This window comes from Homalodisca vitripennis, chromosome 2 (genome assembly GCF_021130785.1).
Source record: "Homalodisca vitripennis isolate AUS2020 chromosome 2, UT_GWSS_2.1, whole genome shotgun sequence".
Lineage (NCBI taxonomy): Eukaryota > Metazoa > Arthropoda > Insecta > Hemiptera > Cicadellidae > Homalodisca > Homalodisca vitripennis.
In genome coordinates, this window is record NC_060208.1 from 11,657,100 (window position 1) to 11,671,568 (window position 14,469).

General features: G+C 39.6%; 1 protein-coding gene across 1 annotated transcript in view; it reads right to left on the bottom strand.

Annotated features, from left to right (window-relative positions):
• The window catches only part of LOC124355534, a 248,782-nt gene that overhangs the window by 38,687 nt on the left and 195,626 nt on the right, over positions 1–14,469 (bottom strand). Inside the window, exons 11-14 of the mRNA XM_046806698.1 lie at positions 9,565–9,727; positions 5,973–6,128; positions 4,359–4,638; positions 2,781–2,995 (exon numbers count right to left, since the gene is read on the bottom strand). Coding sequence (XP_046662654.1) covers positions 2,781–2,995; positions 4,359–4,638; positions 5,973–6,128; positions 9,565–9,727 — 814 coding nt within the window. The remainder of the gene's footprint in view (positions 1–2,780; positions 2,996–4,358; positions 4,639–5,972; positions 6,129–9,564; positions 9,728–14,469) is intronic.

A 14,469-nucleotide genomic window follows, 5' to 3' on the forward strand; every position in this document is an offset into this window, starting at 1 on the left:
AATTAAGGAGGAATTTGCTGTTGATATTCTGTATGAAAATGAATTGGATCAACATTTTATAAACTGCTTTGTTTTTAGTAATGAGTCAATCTTATACTTCTCTGAAAAGGTACATCTTCATAACGTTCGTATGTGAGGAAGTTGAATCCTCATGCATTTGCAGAATATCAGCTTGATTCTACTAAAAGAAAAGTTTAGTGACGAGTCTACCTCATAAGTGTAACTTATCTCGAAGGGTACATCTTCATGACGTTCGTATGTGAGGAAGTTGAATCCTCATGTATTTGCAGAACTATCAGCTTGATTCTACTAAAAGAAAACGTTTAATGACGAGTCTACCACATAAGTATAACTTATCTGGAAGGGTACATCTTCATGACGTTCGTATATGAGTAAGTTGAATCCTCATGTATTTGCATAATATCAGCTTGATTCTACTAAAAGAAAAGTTTAGTGACGAGTCTACCACATAAGTATAAACTTATCTGGAAGGGTACATCTTCATGACGTTCGTATGTGAGGAAGTTGAATCCTCATGTATTTGCAAAATATCAGCTTGATTCTACTATGTCTACCTCATAAGTGTAACTTATCTGGAAGGGTACATCTTCATGACGTTCGTATGTGAGGAAGTTGAATCCTCATGCATTTGCAGAATATCAGCTTGATTCTACTAAAAGAAAAGTTTAGTGACGAGTCTACCTCATAAGTGTAACTTATCTGGAAGGGTACCTCTTCATAAACACTATTAATAGATTTATCGAACACGATATGCTGGAAAAATACGCTCTTCCACAAATAAAAATAGAAGAGTGATTTTTTTAACAAGATGGATCACCTCCCCTTATGGCAAACATTTTCTTGATTTTCTCAACGAGAAAGGGCTTAGAAGTTTGGTTAGGTTGAGGTTTTGGACCACGCTACTACTTTGGATATTATTTCTCCATAGTCAACTTCATAGAGAATATATTTGAAATATTAAACACTTAGAGCAACGAAACAGAACTGCGATTGTGTCAGGTTATCCCCGAAATCCAGACCAAAGTACAAGAGCAGATCAAAGTTCGCTTTGATGTCTGCAGGCGATTTATGGAGTTCACGTCGTGCTCAGATGATCTAACGCAAAACTGTTTAAAGTACTCTATAATTCTATGTTGATCTTGTTCTTGTGCTGTATGTATACTTTTGTAGACAGTTATTTAAAAGTATGACATAACTTTATATAACTAATCCTTATAACATCATTGCAGGCAAGTTTTCTTATACGATTCAGAATATAATATACGAAAATAAAATTCAGGTAAAAATGATTGATATTGTAGTTACTCTTTAGTGTCATACAGATTTCATTTAAATCTAACATGTTCGGCAGAAAATTCTACCACGATGGAGGTCTAGTAAATAAAGCGAGTTATTATAAAAGTAAAACACTCGGCTGCGCTGACATTAGAAGAGTGGAAATAGCATCATCAATGAAGCATACAGCCTAAGCGGTTTATGTCATTTATTCTAAGCCGGGCAGCTGCAACTCGAATTATTTTGTAAAACACATTTCGCTTTAAGCGGGCAGGAATTATGTTCGGGTTTCGCTTGTTAGCGCGAGAGCCTGGTGTAATGTTTTAAGGCGATTTAACAAAAATACTTCGTAAAATGTGCTTGTGTGTGTTCGAATACTGTCTGTGAACGTTGCACTTTTTATCAGTACCATCGACCTTGTACTGTATCGACTCTCGCACTTATACTGCTTGATAAGATCCTCGCAGAGGCCAGAGGCCCATGAGCACGTGCAAAATAAGGCTTAAAAGGGGATCGGATTTTCCTTAAAAAAATTGAAGCGAGTGATTAGATTTTTTATTATAAGAACTGTTATTTTTATAATAATATTGAGTGATTTTTAACCGATTTCAGATAGGATAATTGCCCAAAGTTGTGGACTACTAGAACCAAGGGCTCTTAGAGGACAGGAGCTCCAAGACTCCCAGAGACTGTGGCGTTCCAAAGGCTCAAATTTGCCAATGATGGGGAATTGCTAGATGCTGGAGGTTGCCCAAAGTTGTGACTACTAGAACCAAGGGCTCTTCAGGAGCTCCCAGACTAGAGACTGTGGCGTTCCAAAGGCTCAAATTTGCCAATGATGGGGAATTGCTAGATGCTGGAGGTTGCCCAAAGTTGTGAACTACTAGAACTAAGGGCTCTTAGAGGACGGGAACTCCCAGAGACTGTGGCGTTCCAAAGGCTCAAACTTGCCATTGATGGGGATTTTATAAATGCCGGAAGCTGCCAAAAGTTGAGGACTACCAGAGACCAGGGGCTCTTAGAGGACGGGAGCTCCCAGACTCCCAGAGACTGTGGCGTTCTAAAGGCTCAAATTTGCCAATGATGGGGAATTGCTAGATGCTGGAGGTTGCCCAAAGTTGTGAACTACTAGAACTAAGGAATCTTAGGGGACGAGAACTCCCAGACCCCCAGAGACTGTGTGTTCCAAAGGCTCAAACTTGCCAATGATTGGGAATTGCTAGATGCTGGAGGTTGCCCAAAGTTGTGAACTACTAGAACTAAGGGCTCTTAGAGGACGGGAACTCCCAGAGACTGTGGCGTTCCAAAGGCTCAAACTTGCCAATGATGGGGATTTTATAAATGCCGGAAGCTGCCAAAAGTTGAGGACTACCAGAGACCAGGGGCTCTTAGAGGACGGGAGCTCCCAGACTCCTAGAGACTGTGGCGTTCCGGAGGCTCATACCTGCTGATGTAACCGCTTACGGGCACTGAATAACACTGACCTGGTGCCATAATGGTAGTAGAACAGTCCAGATGGTCCAGAAGGAAGTGGGGATAGTTGGGGCTGACAAGAAGCCCCTCCTTGGCAGTGAGAGTGTGCAGGGGACATCCTGAGACATCCACAGAATGCCAGGACAAGGCGAACCCGCTGGCGGACACGGAGTAGTCAGAATGGAAATGGACCACCACTTCGTTGCTCTCGGATACGAAGTTGAGTCTGCAATGAGATACATTTTATTTTCGAATGTAGTTTTTAAAGATAAGCAAGATAATAAATACTAATAAGAAAAATCATTTTGCTTGTGTTGCTGTAATTGTATTCTTCATAGGAAATTGGACATATACTACTATAATAATGGATTAACATACTATCTAACATTAATACAATTTATTTACTGTTTAATCGTTGTATACTTCTATAGACTAGGGAAAGGCTTGATGGCCATATCTTCTACATGTTACTTTCGGTACCCATAACCTCAAAACTATTAAAGATAGAAAAAAGGCAAATTTTTTCTCCTTAATAACCATGTCTTTTTGAATAATACGGCACGGAAATCTCAATACAAGCATTTTTACAACGTTACAGATTAAAAGAAGTAAGTTCGCACATATTGTATTGTTCACTTATTGCTTTCTCGGCTTGAAGGTGATACGAGCCTCTTCAAACATTTTCACGGGTTCAACCCATTTTTTACCGGCTGGTCTTTTCAGAACTTCACATTTTACTACAACAACCTTGTTGAAACAAGTCTCTGCTTCATAAACTCCTAGTTTCAAGTCCCTAGTTTTACAATGTTTAGGGACTAGCTTCAGGTTTTAAGTTTTCCATGAAACTTTTTTCTAGTAAAATCCCTTCTGATATGCTCTGAAAAATTGGCTTCAATTTTTTTAACTTTTCTCCCTTTTGTATCACCTTCCTATAACTGAAGCAGATGTCGGAGTGTTAAAGCATGGACAAAGGCCGTGAGCGGGATTGGTGGATGGAGTATTTATTAAAGAAATCTACTAAAGATGTTTTTGATTTTTAAATACTTTATTTACATCAAGATACATTTTAAACTTTTTGAATGATCTGTGTCAAAAAGAACTTTAAATTGAGGTATAAAAATCCTACCTTTATATTTAAAAATGTCCAAACAATCAATCCCCATCCCCCAAAAAATACGGCTTACAGTCTCTTTGGAGTGTTCAAAATAATTGTATCGAATTCATTGGCCAAAAATTAGAGGGATGGGTTAGAGCTGAATTGTAATTTCTGTCCACATTTTTACCGCTCCAATGAGGACCCCACGTGGTCTTGTTTATCATGTATAAATGCTTATAACTATAGTAATAATAGACAGAATTGAATAAATTTTTCATGAAATTGTAGGGAAAACTACAGGGAGTTTGACTAACGAAAAATTTTTTCATATTTTCGGACTCCCTTCTAGAGTAATGGCTATTAGGGTTTATTTATTCAACTGGTCGTGGTTTGGAATATATTCTTAGTTTTTTTGTTTCTACTTGACATGCTTATACAATTTCTATATACTAATTATAATGTTTTACCATTGGTGGGAAATAATAATATTTACCTTTCAAGGGAAGAAGGTTCCTGGTACCCGCAGAATCTACGTTTTCTGGGAGGGTTGTTGCGACTCCGGAGGTCTTCTAGCTCTAGGTAATCGTAAAGGCACTGCGGCTGGGGTTCCAGGTCCAGCCTGGAGAAGTGGATAACTACCCTAGTCAGTTCCGGAGCCACCAGTTTCACCCAGTAGTCTAAGTTGTGGTGGTAGGGGGCAGGGAAGCGGGGGGAGGTAAGGCGTCCCTCGGTGTCGTTCACTGTTGCATTCAGATTCAGTTCTTTTACCACGCCTGAAACACAAAGTTGTGGATCTAGTCATCAGAATTCTCTCTATGTGACAATATTTACGATCGAAAATTGCAAGTGTTGTGTGTTAGTAAGGGAACAGCTTGCTGTGCTGGTCACTACACAAGTAGGCGATTTTAGTTCACTCAGGGTGGGGTAATACCCCTCCGCCGCTGTGATACCGCCCTCTCCCAGTATCCCCACCACTGCTCGGCACTCGCCCGCTCGCTCTATCTCCTGACCAATTAACGGCTAACCTTTCACCAAAGCGCAAACTCCATGGATGCGTCTATGGCTACATTAGTGTGTTTAATTAATATTTTACGCTTGCATAGGCCTACACTCAAATGTGCACTATATTTATAGAATAGGTAAGTAGCTTGAGTGTAAACAAAATGGCGCGAGCGAGACACGATGCATACAGCTGATAAAACAGAGACGAGGAGATGCTTGTCCCATTCCCCGCCACTGGAGGGGTGCCCCTCCTGCGCGTGGCTGCTCTGATATTTGCTTCTGCGCAGGTTTCTTTGGAAGTGGTTTATCCATGGTTACGACAAGCGACCATTTTAGCACACTTTAAAATTCTTAATAAATTACTAAACGGGCTGAAAAATACATGGGAATCACCTGCCACCAAAAAAGATTAAGGGACTAATTTACCTATCGTCGTTTTTTATTACTAGCTTGTTATGAGAGTTATGAGAACATACATTTTAAAGTGTAAAACTATTTTTGACGTTCTTAAAGTATACTTTATAATGAAAGAATGTAACATTTATCAGAGCTCTTTGACACGTCTGTTGCACAATATTTGCTTATCTATAATACATCTAATTAACGTGTTCCGACACTGTGGGTTTGTAGTACTCAGATCCACCCCACACTTTATATCTAGCAGGTTAAATCATACCTCTATGTACTCGAAATTATATTATACTGTAAGAATGAAGGTAGCTTCATACGAGGCCAGGACGTACACACTCACGAAACTAGAGGCAGAGATAACTTAGAAATTGTTTTTACAGCTAGGACCGGTGACGTGCTAATCTACGGGCTTCCTGAAAGCTGAAATTCAGTTAAAACGTTAATTAGCTTCAGTTAGGAAATTACTTGCTAAGAAATGGGAGACTGGTAATAAATCGGGCTCAAACTAGAGAGGGTAGCGTAGTAAGAGTATGAATGTGTGTATAAGTGTTGGTAAGGTTTGTATTTTTTGGGTTGGGACAGTGACCGGTACGCTTTGTCGTTAAAAACAACAAATAAGTTATGTTCCCACATCAATAATGACATTGGAATTAGAAATAAATTAGTTTTATGTAAGGAATGCTTATGGACCCACCTTGACTTTCCTTCTTGCAGATGTAGCCGCCGACGTTGGCACACAACTGGGGTTGCCAGTAAAGGCTGCTGGGGAGCATGCGAGAAGGCGAAGACATCCACTGGAGACTAAGACAATTCAGAGTCCCTCGAGCACCGTTGTCAGCTGACAGCCACGCTGGAACAGGCAGGAAACCTCTGCACTAATTCTACAACTGTTTTAGTAATTTAACTTTCGCGACTCTTTTTTGGTTCCATGCACCACGTCTCGCTACCTCCGAGTACTTGTCTTCTGGTTTTCAGACCTTTAGAAAGGCGCGAAGGGTGCGGGGAGTTTACTTAAGTAAACCATCCTGAATTACTTTTGTACATGTATCTAACTGTTTTTTTTAATGTGTCAAGTCAATGAACAGCAGTGTCTACATGCATGACATATGTTAAACATAAAATTCAGAATTTGTATTATAAAGATCTGGTACTGAGAAATAAAATTAAAAATTTGGAATCTTTTAGAGGTTCAATTTATTACCAGTTTTACGTTTTGTATATTTCAATTGTACTAAATTATCGTTATAACACGATAGTGATTTTGAAACGTTTCAATAATGTTTTTTTTTTTTCTCGTTTTTATGTCACAATAACAGATTTAATATAATGTAACGTATCGATAAAAACGAAAACACTTCAAATTATTTAGTTTAGCAAATGAAAAATTCAAAATATTATTTAACACAAGAGTAACACTGTATTGAAATTTTAAACAGCGATTGAATTAGAAACAGAACTAGTTCGTTCAGCAGAAAATAAAAATGGATCCACTTAATGTATGACCGTAACGAACTCAATATTAAATTTTGCAGGTGGTAGTGGATAAATATGTATTTCTCATTATTGGGGACAACAATGTAAATCCAAGAGATAAGATAAGTACAAGACAAATGATGTTATAAACAGGTCAACAGTTGGTGGCTTGGCTAATTAATCCGACAGTACAGGAGCAGTAATTACCACAGAATATATGGTTTACGATGCGAGCTGGATGTGGCAACAATGGGCGAGGCTGTTGTGCCAGGTTGTTGCCGGCAATAATTGACGGCTTGGAACGGCTTTGTGTGGTGGAATGCTTTATTGTGTGGGTAAGGTTGTGTCGTACCATAGCACCGAGCCATTGAAATGCCAGGGAACACATTCTGCGACGACACCGGCATTCTGTGAAATACCGAATGTTGTGACGAGTTTGAGTCTTTTCAGAGTGGTAAATTCCGTTGCACTCCCACTTTAAAAGAAATTAGTTATTAACGTTCAAATTGCTGTCTGAAGTTCACAACATCGAAGCACGACCTGCATAATTTGGACATAGTTCATTATTCTAGCAAAGTACAACATGTACGGGATCGTATGGGTTGTATAAAATGAGATTACTCATGTGAATTTAAATTTTAAAATCGTGCAGTACTCGAAAGAAATCAAATAAGCCATTATGTATAAAAGTGGGAGCACTAACAAAATTTGACTTTAATAACCAATCACCCAACCAGTGCAAGGGAAGTTCAATTTCAGTTGAGTAAAAATACGTTTTATGTACATTTATAAATTGTAAAAAAATGAAAAGTAGTAAAACGATAATGTTTAGAAGGAGTACATAAAACATTAAGTAGTTATACAGACCAATAAAACACTCTTACTAAACTTTGAGTGTTTATATGAACATTCCTAAGGAAAAAAAGCTACACAAACTGATTGAATGACTCCATTTTTTAGGAAGAGTCAGCAACAAAATTACCAAGTCGAAAGAATCTTGATGTAGCCCGAGATCTACGAGAACTTTCATAATAATCTAACCTAACCTAACCAAACCTAACGTAACCTGACGTAACCTAACCTAACCTAACCTAAACGTAACCTGACCTAACCTAACCTAACCTAACCTAACGTAACCTGACGTAACCTAACCTAACCTAACCTAACCTAACCTAACCTAACCTAACGTAACCTGACCTAACCTAACCTAACCTAACCTAACCTAACCTAACCTAACGTAACCTGACCTAACCTAACCTAACCTAACCTAACGTAGCCTGACGTAACCTAACCTAACCTAACCTAACCTAACCTAACCTAACCTAACGTAACCTGACCTAACCTAACCTAACCTAACCTAACGTAACCTGACCTAACCTAACCTAACGTAACCTAACGTAGCCTGACGTAACCTAACCTAACCTAACCTAACGTAACCTGACCTAACGTAACCTGACCTAACCTAACCTAACCTAACCTAACCAACCTAACGTAACCTGACGTAACCTAACCTAACCTAAACGTAACCTGACCTAACCTAACCTAACCTAACGTAACCTGACCTAACCTAACCTAACCTAACCTAACCTAACCTAACCTAACCTAATCTAACGTAACCTAACCTAACCTAACCTAACCTAACGTAACCTGACCTAACCTAACCTAACCTAACCTAACCTAACCTAACCTAACCTAACGTAACCTGACCTGACCTAACCTAACCTTACCTAACCGAATCTAACCTACCTAACCTGACCTGACCTAACCTAACCTTACCTAACGTTACCTAACCTAACCTAACCTATTGTGAGAGATGAGGTCTGATCAATGTAGAGGTTACACAATAATACAGAAGCATACCCCCACGCACTGTACATATCACAGATATATACAGGGAGTGGCATAAAGGTTGGGCTGCATGCATTTTCAGATTTCATGTGTGATTCTAAACTAAAAATGAATAGCTTTTTATACAATTACCAAGACGTTTAGCCGCTAGCCACCATTTTGTATTTTTTTACTTATAGATTATTGTCTCTAAGACTATAAAAGCTAAAGAACCCAAATTTGGCACATAGCTTTCAATAGATGAGAGAAAAAAAATTGTATTATTTTATTTAATATTAAAAAATCGCGCCTGTTGAAAAATTTTAAAGTGAAATAACCCAGTATAGTTATTAAAAATGTACTAGACACCAACTATTTGGAGAATCTTCTTTCAATTCCAACGGTACTAGTTTCAACAAAATCCATCAAAGCATAAGCGAGCACGACCAATTTAAAGATACTCTTGCAGAAGCAAGGAGAAACAAACAACTGATAACTCTCACCTGTGACATATTTGGCGCTCCCGGCTTGTGCAAGCGTATCTTTAAAATACGCATGCTCGCTTATACGCTGACGTACCGTTGAAATTACAATAACATTTTCCAAATTGCTATCCAGTAAATTCTTTATAACTATACTGTTTTTTTGCTATTTGAGTTTAAAAATTGTCCACAGACGCCATTTTGTTAATATTAAAGAAAATAACAGAATCATTTGTTTTTTTATTTCCTCATACCTGTTCAAACCTATGTACCAAATTTGGTTTCTTTAGATTTTCTAGTTTTCGAGATAATAATTGTTAATAAAAAACGAATAAGAAATTGAAAAAAAATTATTCTTCATTTTTAGCTTAAAATCCCACATAAAATCAGAAAATGCATAGCCAGTCCATCCGTTTTGTTAAACCCATTATATAAAACAACTCTCTGGACAGTCACTTCGAGTTCAACATCTGTAAGACGCTGTAACCCTAAGTCCAAACTTACCGGTGTAGGTCATCGGGGTGGTGTCTGCCCAGTACCAGTTATCCAGGGCGTCCTGTTGCGCGCCCAGCCAGTAGATGGCGTTCGTGGTGTACTCTCGGGACGCTCGGATCTTGGCGATGATAAAGCGTTCTTCATCCGGACTGTGGATACTTGCCAGGTCCGCCTGTAACAGGCAAGGGGTGATAATGTGAGAGACTATAATAACTAGAGAAACCGTACTCTGGATACTTGCCGAAACTGCTTGTAACATGCATGGGTGTGATAATGTGAGAGACTATAATAACTAGAGAAACCGTACTCTGGATACTTGCCGAAACTGCTTGTAACATGCATGGGTGTGATGATGTGAGAGACTATAATAACTAGAGAAACCGTACTCTGGATACTTGCCGAAACTGCTTGTAACATGCATGGGTGTGATGATGTGAGAGACTATAATAACTAGAGAAACCGTACTCTGGATACTTGCCGAAACTGCTTGTAACATGCATGGGTGTGATGATGTGAGAGACTATAATAACTAGAGAAACCGTACTCTGGATACTTGCCGAAACTGCTTGTAACATGCATGGGTGTGATGATGTGAGAGACTATAATAACTAGAGAAACCGTACTCTGGATACTTGCCGAAACTGCTTGTAACATGCATGGGTGTGATGATGTGAGAGACTATAATAACTAGAGAAACCGTACTCTGGATACTTGCCGAAACTGCTTGTAACATGCATGGGTGTGATGATGTGAGAGACTATAATAACTAGAGAAACCGTACTCTGGATACTTGCCGAAACTGCTTGTAACATGCATGGGTGTGATGATGTGAGAGACTATAATAACTAGAGAAACCGTACTCTGGATACTTGCCGAAACTGCTTGTAACATGCATGGGTGTGATGATGTGAGAGACTATAATAACTAGAGAAACCGTACTCTGGATACTTGCCGAAACTGCTTGTAACATGCATGGGTGTGATGATGTGAGAGACTATAATAACTAGAGAAACCGTACTCTGGATACTTGCCGAAACTGCTTGTAACATGCATGGGTGTGATGATGTGAGAGACTATAATAACTAGAGAAACCGTACTCTGGATACTTGCCGAAACTGCTTGTAACATGCATGGGTGTGATGATGTGAGAGACTATAATAACTAGAGAAACCGTACTCTGGATACTTGCCGAAACTGCTTGTAACATGCATGGGTGTGATGATGTGAGAGACTATAATAACTAGAGAAACCGTACTCTGGATACTTGCCGAAACTGCTTGTAACATGCATGGGTGTGATGATGTGAGAGACTATAATAACTAGAGAAACCGTACTCTGGATACTTGCCGAAACTGCTTGTAACATGCATGGGTGTGATGATTGTGAGAGACTATAATAACTAGAGAAACCGTACTCTGGATACTTGCCGAAACTGCTTGTAACATGCATGGGTGTGATGATGTGAGAGACTATAATAACTAGAGAAACCGTACTCTGGATACTTGCCGAAACTGCTTGTAACATGCATGGGTGTGATGATGTGAGAGACTATAATAACTAGAGAAAACCGTACTCTGGATACTTGCCGAAACTGCTTGTAACATGCATGGGTGTGATGATGTGAGAGACTATAATAACTAGAGAAACCGTACTCTGGATACTTGCCGAAACTGCTTGTAACATGCATGGGTGTGATGATGTGAGAGACTATAATAACTAGAGAAACCGTACTCTGGATACTTGCCGAAACTGCTTGTAACATGCATGGGTGTGATGATGTGAGAGACTATAATAACTAGAGAAACCGTACTCTGGATACTTGCCGAAACTGCTTGTAACATGCATGGGTGTGATGATGTGAGAGACTATAATAACTAGAGAAACCGTACTCTGGATACTTGCCGAAACTGCTTGTAACATGCATGGGTGTGATGATGTGAGAGACTATAATAACTAGAGAAACCGTAGTCTGGATACTTGCCGAAACTGCTTGTAACATGCATGGGTGTGATGATGTGAGAGACTATAATAACTAGAGAAACCGTACTCTGGATACTTGCCGAAACTGCTTGTAACATGCATGGGTGTGATGATGTGAGAGACTATAATAACTAGAGAAACCGTACTCTGGATACTTGCCGAAACTGCTTGTAACATGCATGGGTGTGATGATGTGAGAGACTATAATAACTAGAGAAACCGTACTCTGGATACTTGCCGAAACTGCTTGTAACATGCATGGGTGTGATGATGTGAGAGACTATAATAACTAGAGAAACCGTACTCTGGATACTTGCCGAAACTGCTTGTAACATGCATGGGTGTGATAATGTGAGAGACTATAATAACTAGAGAAACCGTACTCTGGATACTTGCCGAAACTGCTTGTAACATGCATGGGTGTGATGATGTGAGAGACTATAATAACTAGAGAAACCGTACTCTGGATACTTGCCGAAACTGCTTGTAACATGCATGGGTGTGATGATGTGAGAGACTATAATAACTAGAGAAACCGTAGTCTGGATACTTGCCGAAACTGCTTGTAACATGCATGGGTGTGATGATGTGAGAGACTATAATAACTAGAGAAACCGTACTCTGGATACTTGCCGAAACTGCTTGTAACATGCATGGGTGTGATGATGTGAGAGACTATAATAACTAGAGAAACCGTACTCTGGATACTTGCCGAAACTGCTTGTAACATGCATGGGTGTGATGATGTGAGAGACTATAATAACTAGAGAAACCGTAGTCTGGATACTTGCCGAAACTGCTTGTAACATGCATGGGTGTGATGATGTGAGAGACTATAATAACTAGAGAAACCGTACTCTGGATACTTGCCGAAACTGCTTGTAACATGCATGGGTGTGATGATGTGAGAGACTATAATAACTAGAGAAACCGTACTCTGGATACTTGCCGAAACTGCTTGTAACATGCATGGGTGTGATGATGTGAGAGACTATAATAACTAGAGAAACCGTACTCTGGATACTTGCCGAAACTGCTTGTAACATGCATGGGTGTGATGATGTGAGAGACTATAATAACTAGAGAAACCGTAGTCTGGATACTTGCCGAAACTGCTTGTAACATGCATGGGTGTGATGATGTGAGAGACTATAATAACTAGAGAAACCGTACTCTGGATACTTGCCGAAACTGCTTGTAACATGCATGGGTGTGATGATGTGAGAGACTATAATAACTAGAGAAACCGTAGTCTGGATACTTGCCGAAACTGCTTGTAACATGCATGGGTGTGATGATGTGAGAGACTATAATAACTAGAGAAACCGTACTCTGGATACTTGCCGAAACTGCTTGTAACATGCATGGGTGTGATGATGTGAGATACTATAATAACTAGAGAAACCGTAGTCTGGAAACTTGCCGAAACTGTTTGTAACATGCATGGGTGTGATGATTTGAGAGACTATAATAACTAGAGAAACCGTACTCTGGAAACTTGCCGAAACTGTTTGTAACATGCATGGGTGTGATGATGTGAGAGACTATAATAACTAGAGAAACCGTAGTCTGGATACTTGCCGAAACTGCTTGTAACATGCATGGGTGTGATGATGTGAGAGACTATAATAACTAGAGAAACCGTAGTCTGGATACTTGCCGAAACTGCTTGTAACATGCATAGGTGTGATAATGTGAGAGACTATAATAACTAGAGAAACCGTACTCTGGAAACTTGCCGAAACTGCTTGTAACATGCATGGGTGTGATAATAGGAAATAGAATTTCTACAGTAACATGACTGTGTATGCTTACGAAACCGATTGGGCGTTATAATACGAAGGAAACAAATTTCAGCCTGTAAGCGTATTTCTACTTATAATGCTTACTTATAACGCTATACATAAAGTGATTTAATACATCCCCCCTACAAAATATCCCCACCACTCTTCCTAACTGAAGGAATTCTCCATCCCGCAATGTGGTGGCACTCCAGCAAGTCCTGTTGGCGATTACTGTTTGAATAATTTCCTAACTGAGGAAATTATCGTTCCCCCAATGTGGTGGCACTCCAGATAGTCCTGTTGGTGGGGATTACTGTGTGAATCTTTTCCTAACAGAGAATTCTTGATCCCGCAGTGTGGTGGCACTCTAGCAAGTCCTGTTGGTGATTACTGTGTGTATACTTTTCGAACTGAGGGAATTCTCGATCCCCCAATGGTGGCACTCTAGATAGTCCTGTTTGTGATTACTGTGTGAATACTTTTCGAACTGAGAGAATTATTAATCCTGCAATGTGGTGGCACTCTAACAAGTCCTGTTGGTGATTACTGTTTGAATAATTTCCGAACTGAGGAAATTCTGGATCCCCCAATGTGGTGGCACTCCAGATAGTCCTGTTGGTGGGGATTACTGTGTGAATCTTTTCCTAACAGAGAATTCTTGATCCCGCAGTGTGGTGGCACTCTAGCAAGTCCTGTTGGTGATTACTGTGTGTATACTTTTCGAACTGAGGGAATTCTCGATCCCCCAATGGTGGCACTCTAGATAGTCCTGTTTGTGATTACTGTGTGAATACTTTTCGAACTGAGAGAATTCTTGATCCTGCAATGTGGTGGCACTCTAACAAGTCCTGTTGGTGATTACTGTGTGTATACTTTTCGAACTGAGGGAATTTCTTGATTCTGCAATGTTGTGGCACTCTAGATAGTCCTGTTGGTGATTGCTGTGTGAATGTCTTCCTAACTTAGGGAACTCCTAATGTCAAGCATCTGAATCAGCCTTTTTAATGTCGGCCATTCAACTCATAACACTTTTCATCATGCATGAAGCACATAACATCACTATTACACCTGCTATTTCACTAAATGAATGAAAGCTGTAGAAAGCGCACTGCTGCTATCTACTGGCAATTACCTATTCTCATTGACTGTG